The sequence below is a fragment of the Seriola aureovittata genome, chromosome 10 (assembly GCF_021018895.1).
Source record: "Seriola aureovittata isolate HTS-2021-v1 ecotype China chromosome 10, ASM2101889v1, whole genome shotgun sequence".
Lineage (NCBI taxonomy): Eukaryota > Metazoa > Chordata > Actinopteri > Carangiformes > Carangidae > Seriola > Seriola aureovittata.
The window spans coordinates 18,261,248-18,285,992 of record NC_079373.1 but is presented as its reverse complement, the minus strand read 5'-3'; the positions used below and the strand labels follow the sequence as shown (position 1 = coordinate 18,285,992).

The window sequence follows — 24,745 nt, the reverse complement described above, 5'->3', positions numbered from 1 at the left end:
TTTGATGAATTTCTGCAAAAGCAGTAAAGGAGTGATCTGAGCTTCAAATGCATTCATTTGGTATTTACATAGTTCCCTGTACTTTTCACACAGGTTCCACATAGAAAACATGGTTTGTAAAACATTTAACACAAGTGCAGATTTCACTTGAGAGCCACAGTAGTTGCTGTTATTTAGCCAAACTCATGTCTCAGTCAAATCTGGTTCTGTTGTGTCAAACAATATATGACAAAATGAAAGGTCATTTTAATCAGTTCTCACAAGTAGATTCTGAGTGAATCGTATTAGTTTGCCATTGGCACGTTTTCAGTAATGTTATAATAAACTTTATTCTGTACACTTAAACTTAGTTAGTGCTCAAACTGTATGTAATAATGACATTTATTTGTATTTACTGCAGATATTCATGCACTTTGTGCTTAATGCAATTTAATGTATGACTCATATTCTTAGAGTTTTATTCAGGGTATTTTTGCATTGTGCTACTTTTAATGTGATGATTTTCCATAAAGATATTGTGGTAAAATAGTTAATAATTTGTTTATGTGATCTAAAGATGGTATTTGTTTCCTTCAGATGGAGCAATGCTAAACCAGTGCGCCCCCTCCGTCAGGTCCCAGCGCCAGCCTCGGGCAGTGAGCCTGGGCTGTTTGGTTGTGGCCCTGAGCCAATGTAGGTGAAGAACTTGAGGCTTTTGAGGAAGAGGAGCGAACTGTTTGACAGCAGGTGGCGCAATAGATCTGCTGAACCTGAAGGTAAGTCTTCTGGTAACTGCTTTTGATCCTCATCCTGAATTAGAATTCGGTTTTATTCATTGATTTGAATTAATGTGAACTGAATTTCTTTGAATTAATTTGAGTTGAATTTATCTGAATTGCTTTGAACTTATTTGAATTAATTGGAATTGAATTGCTTTGAGGTGAATTTATTTGGATTTCTTTGAATGCCTTTGAATTGCTTAATTGCATTAGATTAAAGCATTGTGAAATTAGAGTTTTAAAATATTAATCCTGCCATTTGTTTTTAGAAAGGAGAGGAGAGGAGCAAAAATTAAAGAAGAGAGACATGAAGAGATGAGAAAAAAAGACATTAAAAAGAGGAGCGGAGGCAGGAAGGTAATATTAAGATTGAACCTTTTCAGTCATAAAGGTAAATATCAGTTTATTTTTATACTATCTAAATGATAATCCATCTATTCACCATTACTCTCTGAAGACTATTATTCCCCCTTGTCTGCCTTTTTGTTTGAAAGAGGAGAAGAGAAGACATGATAAAAGAAGAGACCGAACAGATGAGAAAACAAGAAAAAAGAGAGAGAAGAATGTGCCATGAAAAGAAACAATAAAATAAAAGAGAAGGGGGAGTGGGAGGGCATTATGAAATATGAACTCTCTCACACAAAAATGTCATTTTTAATCAAATAAATGTTGATATCACAATTCATGAAGTAACCTGAATAACCACCTTGCAATTGTGTGCCTCTGCCAACCAGCCAAGTTGCAGGAAATACGGTCACAATCTCCCCTTCCTGAGTTAGCGTTGAATAATGGTCAGAAATGTTTTTGTACAACACTATGATGTAACAGTGAAGTTGAGCTTTGACCATTTTGATACAAAACATTATCACTTCATCCTGTTATCCTTTTTTGTGTTAAATTGTGTCATAATAAGCGTATGAATTTGTGAGTTATGGCCAAAAACATGTTTTTTGAGGCCACAGTGAATGTTTGTACTTAATCTGAAGAAATTCCCTCAAGAGGGGAATGTCACATTCAAGAAGCCAAAAAAGTGTTTTGCAAGGTCACAGTGAACTTCACCTTGGATCACCGAAATCGAAGTGCAAATGGACATTTGTGCCAAATTTGGAAGGGATTCCCTTGATATTCAAAATGATTAAAACTGTGCAGAGACGAATTCAACAAGAAACTAAATTCTGTGAAAAGTAGATTGAAGGCAGCTTTTCCTTTATCAAAGCGCACGTCATAACTTGAGACTGCTCTTAAGTGTTCTTCACCTCTTCTTTTGCTTCTCAGTCAAGAAAACCCTGAACTGCCACTTCAAAAACTACAAGTGAACCACATTTCTACAAAGATTCTTAGTTTGATCAAACAATGCAAAAAAAACCTTTTACTTTTGCAATTGATGTTATATTGGAAAATCAAAAGGCAGAGCAAATTTTTGAAAATGCAGTGCCACCAATTTCTAAATTTCAGCATCACATAAATGATTGCATAAAGTGGGGAAAACGACACAACCCTAAATAAAAGCTGTTCAAAGCTTCTGGACACTCAAAGACACGATTTAATTTTTTTTTGTCTAATAATTAAGCTTTGAAACCTAAAATCTTTATTACAGTGTAGTTACCTCTGGGTTGTTTGTAATGTGGTGCTTGATTATTCTGTCCTCTTCCGGCTCCTAACATACTGCCCATGTCCTTCAGTTTGCTCAATGCAGAATTCTCCAAACAACTGGTCATAAAGATCAGAGTTGAGCTATGATATAAATACAGAAGAGTGCAATTGATATAATACCTGTATTCAATGTAGTGAAAAATTCAGACTTATACAGGCTGCTTAATTATTTGATGACCATGTTTTTAGGACACATGTAGTTTGCTTTTCATCATTCATCAGTGAAATGAGCAACTTTCTCATGATTCTCGTTGCTCTCATCATGTGTTAAAGACTTGATATTTGAGGAAACACCCGATTGATTTAACTTATTTTATTGAACTTAATAACCGGATAAACGTTAAAAAAGAAAACACCATCTTCTTAGGTATGGTCGAGGGCTGCATTACAACATTATTACTTTGACACATTATCTTATCTCACAGATGTGAATATGCCACAACACTTTTCCAAAAATAACTCTGTGTAAGCCAACAGATTTCCATTAAAATCAATTTATGCTTCAAATAATATAAAATAAATGACAAACTCATATATGGATGTGTTGGATTCAATACCATGCAATGAAATTCATTAGGCTTTGTACTGCGTCATATGTATTGGTGCAAATACATGCAGAGTATTACTGTTGAGTCAAAACCTGTTCAGTTTTCAGAATAGGATAAAATATAAGACAATTATCAATGAATGAATTAGCAGGGTTTAATTCTGTAGAAAACGTAGCAGCTGTTTCAGAGTTATTACTTTACACTAACTTCTAAAAATGGGGAAATCTGCTCAGCATTTTACTTCTATGAAGTCCATCTCTTTTTCCCAAAATTTCTACAGTCAAAAGGCAATTTAGAAGACATATATTAAATCTATATTGGCATATTCTAGATGTTCACCTTGTGCTGGTTGACATTTCAGTTCTGTTATAAAAAGAAAGATGCCAGTACATAAATATCTCCAGAAACCAGCTGGCAGGCAAGCAGTGGTGTTGCCCTTAATGTTCCCTCTGTCATCAGACAACAATAACGGAGACAAAGTTCAGGAGTAATAGTGGATACTGGACTGTATGCTTTCACAACACCATTGTTTAGAACAGATAAAAGAAAGACACTATAATACTTTTGGCTCATTTCTGAATGTAGCACTTAAAAGAAATGTGGGAGCATTTTTGGGGTTTGTTGAGACAAGTTCGTGTGCGGGTGGAGAGGGTTGGCACAGAGTTTCATTCACAGCAGGACCAGGTCTTGTGGTGCTGACAGTCTCATGCGTTAGAGTCCTCATCTGTTACACTGGGATTCGGCGAATTTGAAATCTCTTTAAAGAATTCATCATCTTTCAGCATGCTCTGGTAAAAGACACAGTACAGTTATAAAAAAAACATTAACCTTGCAATCAAAATGTTAAATACATTGACAGAATGGTATTGATGAGTACAATGTGCTATGTGTCCTGATCAGACTTCTGATTCTTACCGTCAGGTTTTGAATACCCTCGGAGAAAGCTCCAATCTGTCTCACAGTTCCCTCAGAGTCCTCCATCTGTGGAAAGAGAAGCAGCTCTCAGACTCAATAAACTCAGACTCACAGTAGATTATACAAACCAGATACTTCTACTGAATATGAAAAAAGTCACTCTCCAAGCAACACTGGTGAAAATGCACACACAATAGAGAAATATGATCAACCTCATTAAATTTAAAATTACAGTTATTTTTCCAAATGATGCACGTCAATTTCAGATGTACATTACATGCAATTATACCGACAGTATAACTGCTTATGGTTTCAGTGATACAAAATTATTCAATGTGCTCTTTGAAGCACAAAATCACCTGTTCTAGCCTGTCAAGGTCGTCCTCGTAGATTTGGAGCTCGAAGCCTTTCTGGAAACTTCTTCCCTTTGGCATCTCCACATCCATTGGACACACGTATTCTTCGTTCTCATCCTGCCTTTTCTTCCTCAGACTCCCAAAGCTACCAAACGACAGTTTCTTTGGCTGGTATGGATGAGGAGAGAGAAGACAAAGCCACATTTATATAGCTACACTTAGACATACAAAGAGCAGTGTACATGTTGCTCAAAAATCTTTTCAATTAATTCAAAATAATTTTTTGTTTTTGTCTGTAATTAAATTAAGATTTAATTTTCTCTTTCCTGTGTAGTCCAGGCACTAGCAGGACTATTTAGAAACATAGACAATCTATCCATCAGTAAACTGTGTGTTACCTTGACCTTGGTGGTGGCAGTAAGCAGAGTGTAGTCTGGGTTTTCAAGACACTCCTGTTTGAGCTGCTGGGCCTCTGAGCCAATGAGCAGGTTGAAATGTGTGGCAAGGTGGCGTCGCAACAGAGTCTTGTTCGGGGGGATGTTCAACAGCAACGCCATGGTCTCCACGTTGAACCGTGGCTCCAGAACCTGAGGAAAGGGGCGATGTTTAGGAGTAGGTACATTTGGGGAGAGTCTGCATTTCCCAGAAAGACTGAACATCCGACTCTCTCACCATCAGGCCTCCGTGCACACCGCTGCCTCTTAGGTTGGGAGCGTATTCAGCAAGGTCCACAGACCGCAGCCACTCCATCACCCTGTGGTTGGTCCACTGGGAAATCTCTGCTGGAGTAATGTTGTTCTATGGCAACAAAGTGCAGAAAAAGGGTGAATACATCACAACTTAACAAATAAAGAGTATGTTTACATACTGCTTTGCATTACAAAATGTCAAACAGTAGAACAGGTTGCTCAAACCTCATCAGATGGCCTACGACGCAAGCAGTTGGGCTCATAGTTGTTGAGTCGCAGCACTTGTATAGCTCTCTTGATACTGAGGTGATGCAGGACACTTCCCACCTTCAGAGAAAGCAGGTCATCCTGAGGGACAAAGTAAGACATTAATGACTTACTGTAAAATTCAAACAATAAACAAAGTTCTGCTGAAGCTGTGACTAAGTATATTATTAAATAACATAGGAGCCATTTGAGTGCAGCGAACAATCAAGATTCCTTGGCACAGAAACCTCTGCAAAGACATCATAGTTTGAACAGAGCCAGAGGCCTCAGCTTTGTCACAAGTATCACAGAGGTTGAGACCAGGCCATCTCCACTGGAGCTCAGACTCTCTGTGCAGTAATCCTAATGTGAGATGGCACTGGAGTCGTCAGACTTACTTTTCCGCAGGGTCTCTGGAAGAAGCGCATGTCTCTTGCCAACACTCACCACTGTCATGTAGTGCAGCATGCGACCATCCACCCTTCCCTCATCAAACTGAGTCTTATACTGAGGTAAACCGATGTCATCCAGCCATCCTGAAAGGAAGAAGAATGAGCAAAGTGTCATGAAGAGAAAAAGAAAAAAATCACAAAATCTACATCAGATTTCCTAACCAGCAGTTAGTTAGTTAGTTAACTGACAGCTGGTACTCACTCGTCACCCAGTTGTAGTCCAGCTTTCCCTTATTATCCTCCTCCTCTGAGCCGAGGGCCTGCAGAGCCAGCTGCAGCTTCTTTCTGTGCAGCGGGTGTTTGATGCCCAGCTCCTAAACGTCCACAAGACGACAAGTAAGGACTACACATCCCCGGGTACTACACCGTACAGTTCAACAACAAGAAGACTTTGCCTGCCCGCCAGCTTTAGTAAACTTATTAAATTCTTCTGCTTCATCTCACCCTCTCCAGGTCCTGTTGTGAGGCCTGTAGCAGAGTTTGTCCAGAGGAGATCCATACACGAGCCATGTTCACATAAAGACCGAGACCCTGCTCCTGCAGCCAGTCACACACCTGATCCTTTGACCAGCGCGCAAAGGGGGCATCAACATCACTAAGAAATAAAACAGAATAGAATAGAGAAGCAAAAACTTTCAAAAGGTATGTAGACACACCCTTGAAACAGTACAAAAAGATAAGAAACAAACACAAGTTTAAATTGCAAGATATATTACATGCATCTTTGACAAAGATTGCGTTGTCAAAAATCCTGCATTATCTCTAAATTTCAATGTATGCCACATTAAAAACAAGAAAACCACGGTCTAATTAATCAGGCTGGAAGCACAGACTTACTTGCTGCCTTGCTGTAGGTCACGAGACCAACCCAGTCTGGGTCCCGCTGTGGCTCGCACTCCACCCCTCTTGAACTCCCCCTCCGGTAGGTTGTCATCCAAGTTAAATGTGGTAGACTGGCTTCTTTTTAACCTTAAAAACATGACATTCAAGTCTAAACATTTGAACACTCACACACAGTATTGTACATTTTTCATATTTCTGGCTAAATATGAAAGAATTACATTTGTATCTATTAATCTTATACTTAATTTAAGAGTTACTAAAAATCAAGAAGTCAAGATTCTCATGTCATTTTCTACTCACTTCCCAAAAAGTTTCTTTATCCCCTTGGATTTTTTCCTGCTCTCTGGGGTCGTAGGGAGTGTGTGGGTGCTGTCGCTGTTAGTCGACCTCTGTGGCAGCCCGGCCAGATCCAAATGGTCAGTGCCCTGTCGCTCCGTTTCAGCTGTACAAACAAATGCCCAGAATATTATCAGCATCATGAGCATCAGTGTGGGAGACATACACAGATCGTTGGAGACAGCTGCTGCATGGGGCAAGAAAACACTCAAGACAGACACATGACCACTCCTAGACCTAGACAGACTGAGGGGTCATGGTGGTGGGCATTAAAAGCAAAAGCCTCTTTAGTATACATGCTTCAGACACAGCTGATGTCTCACCAAGACTGGAATAAAATAGTTTCATTAGATAAAAAGGAAATTCATTAGTTGTTTTGTTTAATCTTTTTAGTGGGGGAGGGAGGGGGGCATTCAAGATCCAAATAAACCATTTTAGCTGATAATCTGGATCTGAGCACAGATTTGTGGTTGGGGAAGGCTTTAACAAAAATAAGAGTGTGTAAACAAATACATGCAGGCACACAGGCAAATCAACATACACAACAGACGGACTGTATGTTGCACAAACAGCATTTGAGCAAAAAAGTGTGTGAAAGGGTGTGGTAGTTAAAGCACTGCAGCTACTGAAACGTGATGATAAAAAGATGTCAGCTGATGAATGAGTTTAGAAAAGGCACAGATGTACAGTCATACAGGATATATTCGGTAGATTCCTTGGCTTTATTTGGAGAACTACTGCAACCCTACAATGACCTGCGGTCTATACTGTACCTAGCATAGGCGCACTTGCACTCCGGCTGCGATCTTCATGTGTTACAAAGTACACACAACACACGACAGGGTCCAACAGAAAAAGAACAAGACAAGAGGGCAGAAATTATGATTGAAAAAACAACATGATTGTGGAGGTGGAAAAAACACAGACATACATGTGTAAAGTTCACACAAAAAAGACATACATTGGACACAGGGCATACAACAGCACAGAAACAGATTTCCATAATTAAATGTGGACCAGTTTGTGTGGGCTGCAAATTATGGTCCATACAGTATACTCCATGGGTGTGGCTTGGGAAAATAAAATGTGTTCCTCAGTGGAAGAAAAATCTCCAAGAAAATCTCACACTGTAGTGCACAGCCAGTCTGTTCCACAGCTAACTTAACGTCACACACAATGACATCAAATACAGACTGAGTCACCTTGTAGACATAACTCTTTATCTGGCTGCCAAATGATGTGGTATGTTCTTACCAAGGTTAGGAGTGCTGGCTGTCTTCTTGCCCCCGCGGATCTTGAAGAAACCCTTTCCAAAGGATGAACGAGCCTTTCTCGAGCCAAAGCTGTCGTCCTCTATGTTGGCAGGCAAGGTGGCAGAGGGACACAAAGGTGGCTTTTCACTCATCTTAATGATTTCTTCACTTGTATTCTGAAAGAAAAAAAAACATTTCTCACATACAGCAGTGTTAACACATGCTGTGCTGGAAATTCTCATAAAATAGAACATTCTAATGTAACAAGGTGCGGTTGTGGTTAGCCTTAAGGTCTACATATATTTATTCATAACAATACTTTTCTGAAAAGTAATGATATACATATATTTTTTGCAAATCTCACGAATAAAAAAGAAAAAAACTTTTTTCGCAGATATAACTTCTTCTTTTTTTTTTACCTTTTCATTATTGCTCCTGTCGCTCCTATCCAGGTGGTCCTGGCTTCCAGCCTTTGTAGTATCATGGCTGCTGAAATGACAAACCATAACAATACACACTTCACTCATGGCAGTGTAGCTGAGATAGTAAGCTTGTCTCATACAGTCATGAGAAGCAGCAGTGTGGGGCTACATGATATGAACTGTTACACACATTGTTCTCATGTGGAAGGTAAAGAGGGCTACAGACACACTTCCTCACACTCTGTATCACTGCAGTAAATGGACAGTGTAGACAGTGTACAGCAGCACTTAACACATAGTGGTAAATGTGAATGGTATAGACAAAATATTGTGATCACAGCATTATTTTAATATAAACATGTTGAAATATTTACTAATACATAGACTATGCAAGTATGTATTCAAAATAATACTGTAAAAAGTTAAACCCCTGTCTCTTCTATTAAGTCAAAGCATTTTTCCTTGTTTTACTGGAACAAAACACTAATTTTCAAAACCAATGTGTTTTGTAGTATTTAAGACATTATAATGGGTCTAATTCTCTTAAAACCTGATTTAACTATTTAGTAACTAAAACACCACATGCACATATTAATTGCCCCAGCTAACTCAATATGTCCCTGTCAGATTCAGCCACACATCAGCCACACATCGAGCTTTTTATTTATCAATATTCATTCATGGAAATAAGTAGGCGCACATCATATATATATATAAGTTGAGTAAAAAATGTTTAGTCTCTGCTTTAACAAAAACCTACATTGGTTGAGCTCTAGCATGGAGTAAAGCGATGAATGCGAGTAGGTCTTTTCTCATACTTTACCTTTCTACATCTGTTGGTGTGGACTCACATACTTGTTCTGGGTCCGAAGGGCTTGGTGTAGCCAAAGGCTCTTCACCCACTCCATTGAGACTGTCCAGCTAAGCACGGATGAGAATGAGAAAAAAAAGAGTCAAAATTAGACTGCGTAAAAGCTTTAAATGTGCACCGTCTTAAAACATTAACATATATATTCTCCTGAGGCCTCAAGAACACAGCAGTCTAAATCGGTGCTCGTGCTTAGTGAACTGACAGGAGATTATATTTAATTAATTGGATGACGAGCCCCTCAACACTCATTTAAAAAGTGTGAAATTAAAGGGAGCTATTAGTGTTTTACTGGCCATTTTAGAGTTAATGAGATTTGAAGTTCTTTGAGGGCAAAAAGGTAAAGAGCTAGAGCCACTTAGTAATTAGCAATAAATTAAAAAGATAGCATCACTAAAAATGTGTTTAGAAATGAACACTTTAAATATCTTATAGCTCATATTCTACATTTTTGAAACAGTGAAATTGCTTGTGAAATTATGTTTTATATGCCACATTTTCTGTATTGTTTAAATTCTTATTTTGTCATGCTGTATCCTGTTAGTATTTGCTCTTCCAATAAACCCCCCCCCCCCCCCCACTTGTGAATGCAAGATCATATTATACTGTACAAACATCATCTGGGCTCTTCCTTTTCAGTTGCAGAACATCTGTAACTTCATGCTTTTCTGGTTCCACAGACATGGGGTTGGTTGACATGAGCGCGAGGCAAACATCAGCATGATTCTCAGCATACTCGTTATCTTTTGTTTTCTCTTGAGTGGAGAATGAACAAGATATAACAGAAAAGAATGTATAAGTTGTCATGTAAAGTAAGAATCAGCTGTTTTATTTGGCATTAATCAACTCACCCGAGAAAAGGCAAAGGTTAGCTAAACAGTCTAAAAATAAAGTCAAAGAAATTTTCTGCAGAAAGCTTAAGAGCAGAGTTGTATATAGCAGCAAACAGCCAGCTCAGAGAAATACAAATATATCCATAGGAAAAACAAGTAGGCAAATAGAAAAAATCTATAACAATGAAAATCTGTAGCGTCAAGTCCCTGCAAGGTGAACTTCCAATTATATTGAAATATGGCCACTGGTTGCTTGGAAAATTGGAAATCATGATATAAAGTATAAACAATATGTGGTTAATGTAAACCATCCAAAATCAAACATCCTGTTTTCGAGGCTGACTTTATTTAATACTTCTTTATCTCTGACATTAAATTAATATTATTCATCTACCATGACAGAAGCAATGTCTCACCTTTTTTACCTTGCACTGACATCACCATGTCTTGAACTTTCTTATACCGTAGTAGCGACTGCTTTAGTTCGTCAATTTTACGATCCTGCAAAGAAAAAGATGATTAAAACGCACAGCGAGGCAAATCTTTCAGGAAGAGAGTTGAAGCACCTGGTGCGATAAAAAACGAATCACAACATGTCAAATGTACCTTCTCTTCATTGGCTGCCATCAATGATTCAACTGCCTTTTTCATTCTCTGCACTTCCACATCTAGTAAGGAAAGAAAATTATTACAGACAGACTGTAGCGCTCATGGTGTGAAGATTGAGGAGGGTGAAGAGTGGGGATGTATAATAAAAGAAAAAAAGCCTGAACACACAGGGTGAAACTGAAAGATACATTCTAACCATACTGGCTGCAATATTACAGACCATCATTCCAGTAACATAACAGCTGCAGTCTTTGTTGTTTTTTTTTTTTGTTTGTTTTTTTTTAAATCTTTAAATTGATATACCAAATTCTTGTGTGAGCAGGTATTTCACATATTTCACTTTCGTAGAGCATTTCACTTTTCAGAACACACACTCTGCCATAAGGTTCTGTGAACAGACAACCCTCAACATTAACAATCTTAGTTTTACTCAAGACTTTTCCCCATAGATCCCAAAACATCTCCAAAAGAAATGAACTTCAATGTGTTCTCTAACAGAAAACTAGCGCACGTTGGTCAATATTTTTAAACTTGTATGAAGATGTGTGATGTATATAATATTAATCTGACAAAAACAATAAAAGAAGTGTTGATTGAGGACCCCTGTTATGGCCTACTCTTGTACTGTAGACTACAATATGTGAAGAGTCATGGTGGAGGGAGTGTGTGCACTGACTGAAATGAAATTGTTCTACTTAAGTGAAAGATCACTGATGGGGGAAGGCACAGATATGAAGACAGCACTCACAACAAAGATACTGTCACACAACACTGAACACGACATTACAACAACAATAAAGGTTAGCAGGGCACACACTGCTTGTTGGTGTGAGCAGTTGAAGGTATAGAGGAGTTTGGGGACAGATATTGAGGGGTATAGGAGGTGATTATTGTTGGGAGGACATGAGGCAGGAGGATGAGTGAGCAGCCTGAATAGTTATGACAAACAAAACAGTTCATTCCTCATTCCTGTTGAAACACAAAAGCAGACATTCCTTGTTGCTGTTCCAGGAGGGACACTGAAAACACCCTGAAAAGGGCTTTTGGATGACCTTAGATTTGTTCAGTTCAAAAATCAGAAAAATAAAAGTTTTAAAAGTTTAAGACGGGTGGTGCTCTGTGGTCAGGTATTAGCACTCCAATGGGTTATAATGGACAAGCAGAGTTCAGATGGCTCATGCTCGTTCATGCAAACGGGTTGAGAATGGTGCAAGTGCAATGATGAACACAAACATAAAAACCCCCCTTACGTTTTTCTTTCAGCCTCTTTCTAAGAGTTTCATCTGGATGAGAGACTAAACAGGACAAAGAATTATGAAACAAAAACTGGTTGGTTGCAGATTCTGACTTCTTGTAGGACTTAGCCTAGTGCTTTGCTTGCTATACACAGACATTACCACTCAATCATATAACATTAAGTTGTACATGTGAGGTTAAACATCATGCATGCTCATCTTCAGTGTGGCTTATGACCTGACTGGCTTTCCCACCTCTCTCTGAGGGATCTGCACTGCTCGAGGCAATGGCTTTGAAGCCCGTCTCATCCTGTAGTCTCCTCATGTCTCCGTCTTTGCCCTCCAGCTGCCTCCTCAGTATAGCTAGCTCCTCCTGTCCAACAGAGGACAACAGTGAGGATATTTCCTCTACACAGACGCCACCTCCCCCACCTTACCTCCACATTACAAACAAACCACAACACAAAGGTTCACAGATGCTGACGTGGCATACAGACACGCAGGCCACACCTGTTCTGAGGGGTATCTTGTGTGAGGTGGGTGGTAAGGACTGATGTCTGGGAGGGCTATAGTAGTGGCAAACACAGGAGGCATGTTTATGTAACCAGAACAGGTATCAAGCATGGATACAGAAAAATTAAATTGTAAAGAGATTTTAATGAAGATGAAGGAAATCAGTGGGCTGAGTATAAAGAGGGATAAAAGACACACACAGAAAAACAGAAATCCTGCCAAAACTGAAGCATACCTGTGGTTTGAAAAATGTGAATGCTTGATTGAACATCAGTTCAATCAAGCCTTGTGGAAGCAGACTTAAAAAAAAGTGGTATTTCTGACAACACTTTACTTTTTGCATATCACTGTATGGCAGAGTTCAGTAAATTAACTTCATTACTTAATTGTTTGAAATATATGACAATATTTTGGGGTAAAAAGAAAACTGCTGTAAAATATATTTAATGATTTTTTCCCCTCAAAAATAAAAACAGTACAGGAGCCAAAGGGAGAGGTCAAAAACCATAATCATACGGCAAGCACAACAGTCATCCTGAGTAAGCCAACCTTCAGAGCCTGGAGTTTGTGCTCCTTCCTCTGTTTCTCATACTGCATCTGGCCCATTTTGATTTTCAGGCTAGAAAGCTTGGCCATTAGTGACTAGCAGTAGAGAGACAAATCAAGGAAGAAAGAGAAAATAGGGATGCAAGAAGTGAAAGATAAAAGAGGTCAAGTAGGTGGAATACCCAAGATTCAAACCAAGATATTTACAATATAAAGCAGATTCAAAAATAGACCTTGTTGATCAATATAGTCAAAAGTTAAAGAGCAGATTTACGCTCTGTTGTTAGTAAATGCAAAGGTGCAGTTCCTCCTTAAGTTTTAACCGAGATAAAACATGCAACATCTTACACCCTCATATCCAATGAACAAGGTATCCTACAGATCAAACGGGGTCATAACAATCACAAATAACTCAATTCAGTGCTTTAAAAACAGCCACCAGACTCTTTGAACCAGAATAAATCATGAATAAAATGAATAAATCATAGAAGCAGAAAACGAGTTGATGTGATGTCTTTTTGACTGGACTAATAATGATGCACAATAGGTGTGCACAAGAGCTTCAGTAATCAAAGAAGAACAAGATGATGGCATGAACGATTTTCTCTGGATCATGAAAGGAGAGTAAAGCTTTGATTTTAGGGGACATGAATATTCTAGTAAAGTGGTTCAGTAGTGAAGTGGCCCATTTTAGTTTTGTTGTTTTTAAAACCATTTCATCCACAAGGGGTTCCCTACCAAAGAGTTAGTTTAGCTAAAGAAGACAGCTCCTGGAGATAAATGAGTAGTCATGAATAGTTTTTCATATAAACACTGGGAGTGTGCAAACTTCACTGTGACAACTCACCTTTGTGGATTTCAGTTTCTTTTCGTACAGTAGTTTTTCACTCTCCAGATCTGTCAATCTGTACCGCAGTTCGTTGATTTCAAGAATCAAATCCTAAAAGCATAAAAAGTTCATATCAGAGAAAGGTAGTAAAATAGCAAACAAACCTAAAATGCTGAAGCCATTTAATTGGATCTGCATATGACTCTAAGAGCTAGTGATAAATAAGATGAATGTAAGAAAGATGAATTGAGACATTGGTGCAGAACTCTTCTTCCCTGCTTTTAATGTTTTTCATTCCTTAGCTAGCAGATGCTTCAAAGCGCAGCAGTGATACAATTAGAGGAAGCTGCTCGTGGAAAAGAAGTGATTTATGTGCTGTGAGGTCCAACATGGACAGAAACTTTTTGTTCTAGTGGAGTGGAAGTGACATCCATGCTGCTACAGCACTAACATGACATGTTTGAAAGTGTTCCAAGTATTCTGCATGGTTCATCTCCCCATCTCTAATGAACTAATGATTGACATCTTAACGATTGTAAAGCTTTTGACCAGAGGGCAACAAATCCAAATAGAATCAAAAACAAAAGGTGAACCCTCTGCACACCACAGTCTTTCATCTATAATAACCACAAACACAGCAGGCATATTTTTCATGGCTAGTTCTGTGAATGCTCTGACTGTTTTTCTTACTCAACACACAGCTGCTTCAAGACTGACAGTAAAATAAGACATCCCTCTCCCACACAGGTGTCAGACAACATGAATGAGTGTTTGTTTGGTGTGTGTGTGTGTGTGTGTGTGTGTGTGTGTGTGTGTGTGTGTGTGTACTTAGGCGAGAGAGTAAGGACACATGCAGAAACAAAGAGGGTTCCTGTCCTAAGAATTAGCTCACATACCTCGCTGTCCCTAAATCTGTCATCAAAGTCCACTCTCTCCTTCTCCATGGTATTTAGCTTCAGCTTTAGGTTGGACACTTCAGACATCAGTTCAAGCTTCTGGGTCTCGAGTGCACTTCTGCACAGAAGCTCCTACAATATCATAAATGAAGACTGTTACACAAAAAAACTTTGTGGCTGCCATGTAGTTGTTATAGGAAGCACAAATAACATTAGCAATATAGGTATCATTTTTGTAAATATCTAAAATAGTAATCTGGTCACCAGAAAGCATTGTGTGTAGTCTTTTTTGTTTGTCCTACAATGGTATGGTGATGATTTCCAAAAATATGAAGGCTCATTGCTTAGTTCTAAGGGTGGACAAGAATAGCTGCCAGCATGATCTCAGTAGCTGACCGCAAACACAAGGAGAAACCTCTCCTATGACAAACATGATGAGGTGACCTCAGGTCTTTCAGCTGAATGTATGGTGTCTCTTGGTCTTGTGTGCAAAGAATTTGTCCTGAGGTGTATTACATATGAAACAGTCACACACACACACACACACACACACACACACACACACACACACACACAGGCATACACACAAACACACCTGTTGCAGCATCTCCTCAGTGGCATTGAGTTTCTCCCTATGCTCGTCCAAACACAAGTCCAGGTCCCGAATCTTCTCACCCTGAGCTTCCACCTGGTCTGTCAGCACGCTCACCTGCATGAAACCAAGCCATTACTCCTTTTTAAAAAACAGACATTTATATGTCTCTGTAGTTTAAGTATAAATGTGGGATTTGTGATTTGGTATAAGCATTGCTGGATGGGTACCTGAAGCACCAGAGACTCCTTATCACTCTCTATTCGGGAAAGCCTTTCCTGGTAGTGGTCACCCCCAGCCAGAGAGACGTGTCCGTTGGACTGCAAGGACAGAAGAAAATGTGGATTAGACAAAGAACCAGAAGGTGATTTTAGTCCTTGAAAAATTCAGACATGGGTAAGTGGTGCGGGTAAGTTAATTCATTCTGCTGATCTAAAAACCTTGAAGGTTTCAGTGCCTAGTAATGATCGCAGATGAAATGCTTCATATCAAAGTGTGACTGGTTACACTGCTTCACCCAGCACAAACAAAACCTTACATGGCTGAGCAGAAGGCTCAAATTCAGACTGCTGTACAGAGAGTGAGTTACAGCATTACACAAAAACTCTGGCCTAAAGCCCATCACTCTCCCAAACACCACTCTGGTTCCCAAGACGTCAGCATGTTTCTTGCAGCACACTGGCTATGACATTGACAACAACAGCATTTCATCTTGCATTCCCAGGGAACTCAGCATAAAAGGGACAGTCATGTTTTCTCTTAGAAAACCAGTTGGTGGTCTACTTGGACACAGGATTGTTGCCCACACTTGTCTGCATTCATAGAGTTTTAATGCAGCACACAGAGTGAGCTTCATCAGCAGGAAACCAGATGTGCTAAAGCTGTTTGGAGCACAATCTGTCCAATCATCACAAACAAAACCTCTTCCATGACTACACAACTTAAACTGATTCCAACAACAAGTCTTTCTTCCTTCACAAATATATCAAGGGTGAAATGAAAAGGAAATCTCAGAGTAACCCAAAGTTTAAAAAAAAAAAAAGAAAAGCTGAATGTCATTAGCACATACAAAATTGAATCACTTTCATGCCCTTAAAAAGCAACATGAGTCCTATATTTTACATGTTTTGTGTTCAGATAAACCAGTTATGTGACATTACCAGTGAAACTGATCTGCCCTGAGGCTACACTATTCTGATGAGGACAAAAAAAAGATCCATTCTGACATGTAAAATGTGTATTTTCATGGTCTTTTGTTCAGAAACCTTCATACCTTTGCCAGTTTCATTCACTAGCACCGTTATTTTACATATCTTATGACTCTTATGCAGTAATTATGTGTCTTTCCAACATGCAAGGCTCTCACCAGGTGACCATGGAGCCATTCGACCAGACTATCAGCTGTGGAGTCGGGGATCTGGCAGCGTAGACTCTCCCTTTCCTCTGTGTCCATCAACTCCAGGACGCCCCTAAGGTCTTCCAAAAGGTGAAGTGCCCGCAGGTTGCCCATGAAAGGAGAGGTGGGTGACTGGCAATCAAACAACCCATTGGAGTAGTCCAGAGCCTTGGAACCTGAGGTGAAGAAGCACAACAGAAGAGAGGAAAATATTAGGAGGAGCTAGAATTAAAACACAGACAGAGATCAACCAGCTCATACTTCACTAAGTAATTATTTGGAAGGTTTTAGATTAAAGCTACTGTTCTTAATAGTACAGCTATACAGTATAATTGTACAAATTTAATATTGTACCATTGTTGAACATGGACAGAATAAATGCTTGACACTCTCTGACAAACATAGAGCTCTACATATTACGTGATAACTATCAGAATGTCAGCTGTGCAACAAACCGTAACAAGACAACAGATGGACTCTTATCAATTTTAACTCAACCTGGAGGAGTTATATAACACGTCCAGGTTAACTCGATATACAGTCCATTAGGTAATCATAACCCTTCAATTTTGTTATGTTTTAGACTTATGCTAAAATAAAACAAAATCTTTTTTTTCTCCCTCATCAATCTACACTCAATACTCCATTATTTTGCAAATATATAAAAAAAGGAAAAACTGAAATATCACATTGACATAAATATTTAGATCATTTGCGAAGACATTTGAAATTTAGAGCAGATCCTTTAGCTGCTTTTTTGCAAACTTTCACTGAGAAGTGGATTCTGTCTGACTCTGCCATAAAGCCCAGATCAGTTGAGTGTTGCATTGATGGTTGTACTTCTAAAAGTTTCTCCCATCACAGTTTTTCCTCAAATGTATATATATGTTATTCCACAATGCCATAGGAGAATCTTACCTGCTATAATGCCATCCATCTGTTCCAGAGCGGCTGCCAACATGTCGCTGGCATCAGACATCATCTTCATTCACTGATAAATCTGCAAGGAGACAATTAAACCTTGTAAAAAAAAAAAAAACATCCACCTTGTATTCTAGTCATTTTGAAAACTGAAAATGATTATTTTAACTGTTTTTCTGAAAAGCATCAGAATGAAGATGTTGCACTGATATGATGCACTGAAATGCACTATAATAAAAGAAAAAAGAGGTGAGGCAGTGCATTTAAATAACATTTTATTTATTAAAAGACACTGGACTTGAAATGTGCCTATGACACAAAAAGAAAACAAGGAATCTGAAATAAAACATGAAGGAATTTAAAATTAAAACATTTATGTTTGTTGTGACTACAAGCCAAGCACTAACACCCATGAAGTAACAATAACAGTTTAGTCTACAAAATAACAAATCACTGTGGCAGCAGCTCTGTGTGCTTGAGATGTGAATTTCAACAGTGTAGGAAGAGGACAAATCCAGCAAACCAGCTACAGTTGTATTCAGCTTTCTAGGCCAAAAAAAAGTGCAGTTACTTTGGCGTTTAGCATGTCATTACAAAGCATTCCCACCCAGGAATTAGGCTATAACTGTAGTACATCCTCAGCAACCCTCTACGCCTAAAAAAAGGCCGTGCCTGGTAAAATAGCATGTTTGTGAGATGGGTTTGACTGTATAAAAATGGATAAGCTGAGTGAGATCAAAGAAAAGCACCCCATCAAAACTTACATGATATCATGCTATAACCAGGGTATGAGGCAGCTTAGAAAATGAAAAAACTTGCATGCTCTGCTTAGTTATTCTACCTTCTTGAGCTCTATGCAGCAGAGATCGTATGTACATTTTTTCAGAGTAAGACTAATGAATAGTGCATTTCAGAATATCAATCAGGCCATTTACCTAAAATACTGGCACAATAAATGTCCTGCCAATGGGACACTGGACACTCTGTTTGGAGCTGAGTGAAGATACATTTTAGTGTCCCAGTCTTGGACATCTGCCCAAACAGCACAGCAGTCCCTTTCTCTCTGGGTGTTTAATCAAAAGGCTTTGCTGTATATTCATGCATGCACAAACATGCATGCACAGACACTCATTTGCACATTCACACTCACACTCTCTCACACACGCACACACACACACCTTTTCCTTTAATCAGCTGCCTCACATCCTGGGAGTGCCCAACACTGGGACGTAGGACCATTTTCAAACTTTATGGAAACCACCCACAGACCTTACACTGTTATTTCAGCATTCCTGTGGACACTTTTTCCATTATGTGTAAAATAAGCATCCGCTGAAATGTAAGGATTGTCACAACAGTAGCCTGAGAGGAGATGAGAAGAACCAACATGCCATCAGTCAGCTCTGCAGTAAAATGCTCAGTGGTTTCCAACAATAAAATTCTGAATGGGTAAAAATACGTCTCCCACTGCCTACAGTAACTGCTTGTCCCACTTCTTCTACAAATGGGACAAGCAGACATACAGTATACCATGACATTTGAAAAAGGCACAGTACTATACAGAATCTAACAGTTTTTCCCGAAAGACAGGAAGGTGATCTGCTGTTTGGGAAACTGAGTCATTTCAGCAGAAGCACATCAGTCGCATCTTATCAGAATTGAATAACAAATTAATTATTTTCTGAATTCATAGATTAATCATTTGGTCTATGATATGTCAGAAATTCCCAAAAATACCCAGCACCATTTCCTGACAGCCAACATCAAATAGCTTATTTTGTCCAACACACCAAAAAACATTATCAATTGATCTTCAGATAATTTTCTCAATTAATGGTTTTGTCCCTAAGAGCTGGTGATCTGTTTCAATAGCTTGTTGTAGTTGACCAGCGTTCCAAAATCCAAAGATATTCAGTTTACCATGATATGACAAAGAAGAGGATCAAATCCTCACATTTGGAAGCTGGAGTAAATGTAAGACATTTTTGCTTGAGAAATGACTAAAACAATTAATCGGTTTATCAAAGTAATTGGAGGGTAATTTTCTGTTGATTATCTTTTTCATCTTAATGCAGATTCCTATCACATAAAACAAAGATGTGAAGAAAATTAAGATTTAGATTTCAAGATTTAAAAGCTGAAATTAAAGTATAATTAGCTTTAAAAAGTACTTTGATGAATAATCGGTTATCAAAATTGCAACTGATTTTTTCTATTAGTCAACTAACTGATTCATCAACTAATAGTTTAAGCTCAGAAATAATGTTGGAACAGACTTTGCCTGAATGCCAGGATGGTTTTACTTTTCCAATAGACAGAGCAGATTAAGGACAGACCTTCACTACTGTGACATCTCAGAGTATTTACCCATGCTGCGGTGGATCAGGAGGATTCAGGAATCAGAAGTCGGAACAAATACAGCCAAGTCACTATTCTCCAACAACAGATACAAAAGTAGAAATCCAGTCTTGAATGGCAGACGGCAGACAGAGTTTGGAGCAATACTCAAACTGGAATGAAGGCCTGCAGGGCATCCCCCTCAAAAACCTGAGTCAGCTTTTCTCTCACACCAGAAAGACAAATATGGGTAAGGTTAACACATGGCTTTCAGCAAACAAACTTCAAACACACCAGGCCAAGACCAGACATGCTGCTCGGAAACCTGCTGCCCATGTGTAAGTCAATGCTAAACAAGTGTAAAGACTTTGTCTGAGCACTTCTATGGCTTCATCCTGGATCCAGTGGACACAAAGTCCAGCACAAAGAACACCTAATTACAGAGAACTGCACTGTGTCCTCAAGTGCTGGGATGCCTCCATGGTATGTGAGTCATATGTAAACAAAAGAGAGTTGTCTAGGAAGCAGACAAGGTGACTTTGCCTACACTGTCTTTACTACACAAAGACTACAGGCCAGTGTGTCACTTAGGTCAGCAACTAATGATTATTTTCTCAATTAATCCTTTAATCAATTGTTTATAGAATGTTAGAAAACAGATGGAAAATGTGGGTATATTGCTATCAGTGTAAAACCAGGTTAACCACCATACATGACAAAGAAAAGCAAGCAATCCTCACACTTGAACAGCTGGCACCAAGTGTTTAGCATTTAACTAGAAAAAAGGTTTGACATGATTAATCAATTATCTGAATAGTTGCAGATTCATTTTCCATCAGTTATCTTTTTGACTAATCTTTTCAGCTCTATTGTGTTTTAATTTTTTTTGTGAATTACGTAAAACAGATTAAGTAATTATTCTGTGAAGTATTTATTCCATCTGCAAGTTTACTATCAAAGGAGACATCTCAAAAACATCCTAACAAGCAAGAATCATTCTCAAAAACAAAGTCTCACTGTCTGCCCTTCTATAAGCACCACTTACCACCAACCATAAGACACACAGAGATGGCTATTGTTCATGGTATAAGGGTATTTTGACTGAAAGGCATGAGAAGACAAAAGACAGAAAGAAAAACTGCAAGGCATCGCTACAGTACGCATGGCATTTGCAACAGCACCTGCCTGCCTCCTGCTTCTTTTCAGACCCAAAGAGCCTCAAAACAAAACTGAAGAAAAAAAAAAAAACATTCAAAAAGCAATCTTGCCCTTTGGTGAAAACAGCCATATAATTCATGGAGACATGCTCAGAATAATGAGCACAAGGGGGGGAGAGTGGATCACTATAATGGCTTTTCAGATCCATCAGCTCTGGTCCCTTCAGGCAGAGAGAGAACCATCACAACCCATCCTCACTGGGCTCTCGACAGAGAGCTCAAGTATAAAAAAAGACAGAATCTTGTAATTCCTCAGTTGAATGGTCAGCAAACTATGGTGTTGCACACACAGGAAATAGAAAACAAAATAGAAGCATCGGAGCCACTTGTCTCTGAGGGAGTAAAGTGTTTACAGCAGTCATGCAACTGGCTTTAACAGCCTGTGTTGAGATGAGTTGCACTGGTGGTAAAAGGGCCTGGGGAGAGAGGATTTTACAATCCAGACATAAATCATACAGCACTTTGCTTTAGTTTTTCTTTTTTTATTTGAGGTTACAAAGATAAATCTGTGGACATGAGGGGATAGGTCCAAGTTTCACCACATAATGACACTTTCCATGTTTTGATTCATGCAGGCCTTGACCTAGTCTTTACCTTCACACAATGTTTCCAAGAGAAAAAGCTTAAATCTGACTGGCATACCTCATCCTGTTTTACCTCACTCAGTGAATGCTCAATTCAGCGCTGAAAACCTCAGAGAATGCTTAAGGGTAACAAAGTTAGGCCTTTCTTTAGGCATCATCTTCTGTAGGTGTATTATGGCACAGTGGTGTGCCATACACAGGCTGCTTATAATAATTATATTATGAGCAAATCATCAGCCACAACTTAATCTCGTGATGGGGCTCATGTTATTGTCTCCAAGTGTAAGGGTGCATGAAATGAAGCATTGCGGTTAGAAGGCTGTGTGCAAAGATTCGCTGGGTGCAGACAGTCGAGGCATTCATCAGCTGCCTGCAGGGCGCTGCTCTGGAATAACCTGTAGCTATTTCCAACCTAGGTACGCAGGCAGAATACACCATCACTAATTTTATGCCACCAAACAACAACGCCTATATGAAAACAAGATATGGGTGTAGAGCTAAAGGAGACTTTTCTCTATCTTCAGACAGCCTGGAACTAAAAATAAGAAGCACACAAGGCAATGCGTGATACAGTGTAAACACAATGAAAAAAGATGGATTTTTTTTCTTTTTCTTTTTTTTTTTTGGAATAAAGAACCTCCATGCGATAAAATCTTCAAGAATTTTTTCTGCCTGCATGTATGCAAAAGATCACAACAGCAGTTCATTTATGTTGGACAGCATTGCACATTCTTTTCATATCACTCACAACTGCACTGCTTGTGTCTTAACTTGACTTATAAGTTAGTAATCTTTGATATCTAGTCAAAAAGAAATGCAACACTGAATAGTACACATGTGGAGCAGAGGGTTAGGTTATGTAAATCAAAACAGCTGAAGGTTACACAATTGTTGGTTTGCTGTGTACAACTCCACCACTCCATTTTAGTAAAATAACTAAAACACTTGTTTGTTGCAGTTTTGCAGGCCGGATTCAACTTTTTTTTTAGCATTCTTCCAACATAAATTCCTTGCATTTTTTTCTACAGTAAAGACGGGAAGAAGCTGTAATAAGGAGCCCTGGGGGTTTCCCTAAAATCAGAATAGTAATTAACATATTGAAGGTAAACTCCAGAGTTAAATCACACAAACAGACACCTCAAACATCACACCTAACAACCTCATGAAATCTCCTCCACTGCACAGGCAGGAGTGAATCGGTGTAAAAACTATTAAATTGATGGGGATATAGTGGGTCCTGCAGGATCATTATGTTGAGAGCATCTGGTATCTGGTTTGCAGATATTTCTGTATTTTTGGAAAGCGTTTGAAAAGAGAGAGCAAACAGTTTTAAGAGGTCGACTGGAGGGCAATACAACAGCTGCTCAAATTCCATAGCTTTAAAAAAAAAAAAAAAAAAAACTCCAGACACAAACTCTAAACAACTCGCCTTAGTTTACAGCTTTAGCCAATACACCTTTGATTAACACCATCAAATTCGGTACCGAAGTGAATCTCATCGGTCAGCTCCACCTAAAGGCAAATCAAAGTCTATGTAAAAAAGATATGGCCTCGGGTAATGGGACTGATTTACCACAGAGTGTGGCAGAGTCTGGAGCTGTGGCAGTCATAAACTAATGTTAGACCGACTTTCTCACGTCAGGAATCTTTCGTTTAACCAACTGTTGTCCCATAGTTGAGAGGATGAACATCTTTGAGTGAAACCTTCGCATTACCTTCCAGATAAAGCTGGATGAAGTGTAATTCTGCGTTTACAACGTTTGCTCACAACTTTTTCTCACTGTGCCAATGTAAAAAAAAAAGTGGAAAAAAGTAGGAAAAAAAGTGAAAAAAAAGTGAAATCTTACTACCGGTAACTTGTGGTTATGCATGAAGCCCCCTGAGTGTATCCCATGAGGTACAAGGGCCGTTTGGGAACCGTTAATACAATGTCAGCATCGTAAAAAAAACCTAAATAGTGACCGTTTAAAGTTAGTAAGCTGGGAAAACGTGCACATTCATCTGAACGAGCCACAGCAGCCGTTTGTTTCGACAAAACGTTAGCAACCTCCTCCTAAACCTGAGTTACTGGAAATAATAAATCACAGCCAAAACATTAACAAACTCACTTACCGAGACTCGGCTCCAAGAGATAAATATATTTCCGTTTGTTTTTTTTCTTTTATGATTTAAAATAATTCCACAATGTTCGGTTTCCAAACTTCTCCGTACCCACCAGAACTACCCCGCGTCGGTCGACATCGCTACGCCATGATGTCGAAGTGACAGGGTTGCTGGAAAACTTTGGACGTCACAGCTGGAAAATCCCGCCCTGCTGCCGCCTGGATTGGCCTGGGAGCAGCCACTTCTTTATACGATGCATTCACTGTAGCATGGAAAAGATGGGAGATGAGACTTTCTTGCTGGACAAACCCATTCGCTGTTAATGTCAACAATGAACAGGATACAAAGATTACTTGAAAACAATAAATCTTTATTCCTCTGTTTATTCCCGTGAAAGCTGACCAGGAATAATCACAATAAACAGTCGCTTCCTGGCCCACCGCATCTAAGTCAATAACGCAAGGAACTTTCCATGTTTTTGCCGAAACTAAAAGCAGCATATTCCTCAAAGTCTGGGAGGTGCCTGCGTTTCAGTTTTAAACAAGCAAAGGCGACATCAAGTGGTGTTTAGGTGTCAGTGGTGGAAGAAATATCCTCGCAAACTAGCAAACACCACTATACAAAAATAGTACGATATAAGCAAAAGTGCTGAATTTAAAGTTTTGTATAAGTAAAAGTACAGAAATATTAACAACAAGAAGTTATTAAAAATACTTGAAAAAAATAATCTGGAAAGCATCAAGTGACTGTCTCATATCTTTCACATACAATAAATAAGTTGACCAAAAACTACAA

At 38.9% G+C, this 24,745-nt stretch overlaps 1 protein-coding gene across 5 annotated transcripts; it reads right to left on the bottom strand.

Annotated features, from left to right (window-relative positions):
• Nucleotides 1-2,709: 2,709 nt before the first annotated feature.
• ppfibp1b (PPFIA binding protein 1b) lies at nt 2,710-24,116 on the bottom strand. 5 transcript variants are annotated; one of them, XM_056387346.1, is made up of 27 exons: nt 23,960-24,116; nt 17,707-17,788; nt 16,759-16,964; nt 15,623-15,712; nt 15,396-15,509; nt 14,801-14,932; nt 13,923-14,015; nt 12,272-12,389; nt 12,032-12,076; nt 10,779-10,840; nt 10,589-10,673; nt 9,955-10,094; nt 9,295-9,392; nt 8,469-8,538; nt 8,051-8,225; nt 7,570-7,602; nt 6,761-6,902; nt 6,455-6,586; nt 6,062-6,212; nt 5,820-5,931; nt 5,613-5,701; nt 5,145-5,267; nt 4,903-5,028; nt 4,629-4,817; nt 4,234-4,398; nt 3,875-3,940; nt 2,710-3,747 (listed from the first exon to the last, which is right to left on the bottom strand). In XM_056387346.1, exons 2-27 carry the CDS (start codon nt 17,774-17,776, stop codon nt 3,664-3,666), a joined length of 2,910 nt encoding a protein of 969 aa, XP_056243321.1. In that variant the 5' UTR covers nt 17,777-17,788; nt 23,960-24,116; the 3' UTR covers nt 2,710-3,663. The 5 variants fall into 5 exon arrangements, with proteins under 5 accessions (XP_056243321.1, XP_056243322.1, XP_056243323.1 ...); XM_056387347.1 differs by having other exon boundaries at nt 8,469-8,535; XM_056387348.1 differs by lacking the exon at nt 7,570-7,602.
• Between the last annotated feature and the right edge of the window lie 629 nt (nt 24,117-24,745).

What these genes read in the sequence shown, in the direction of transcription:
- ppfibp1b (XM_056387346.1), bottom strand. Translation starts at nt 17,776, where the DNA reads ATGAAGATGATGTCTGATGCCAGCGACATGTTGGCAGCCGCTCTGGAA. An exon ending in TGGCAGCCAATGAAGAGAAG is followed by an intron (nt 10,674 to 10,778) that starts GTACATTTGACA and finishes TTTTCTTTGCAG; the next exon opens with GATCGTAAAATTGACGAACT. An exon ending in ACCTTGACAGGCTAGAACAG is followed by an intron (nt 3,941 to 4,233) that starts GTGATTTTGTGC and finishes CTCTTTCCACAG; the next exon opens with ATGGAGGACTCTGAGGGAAC.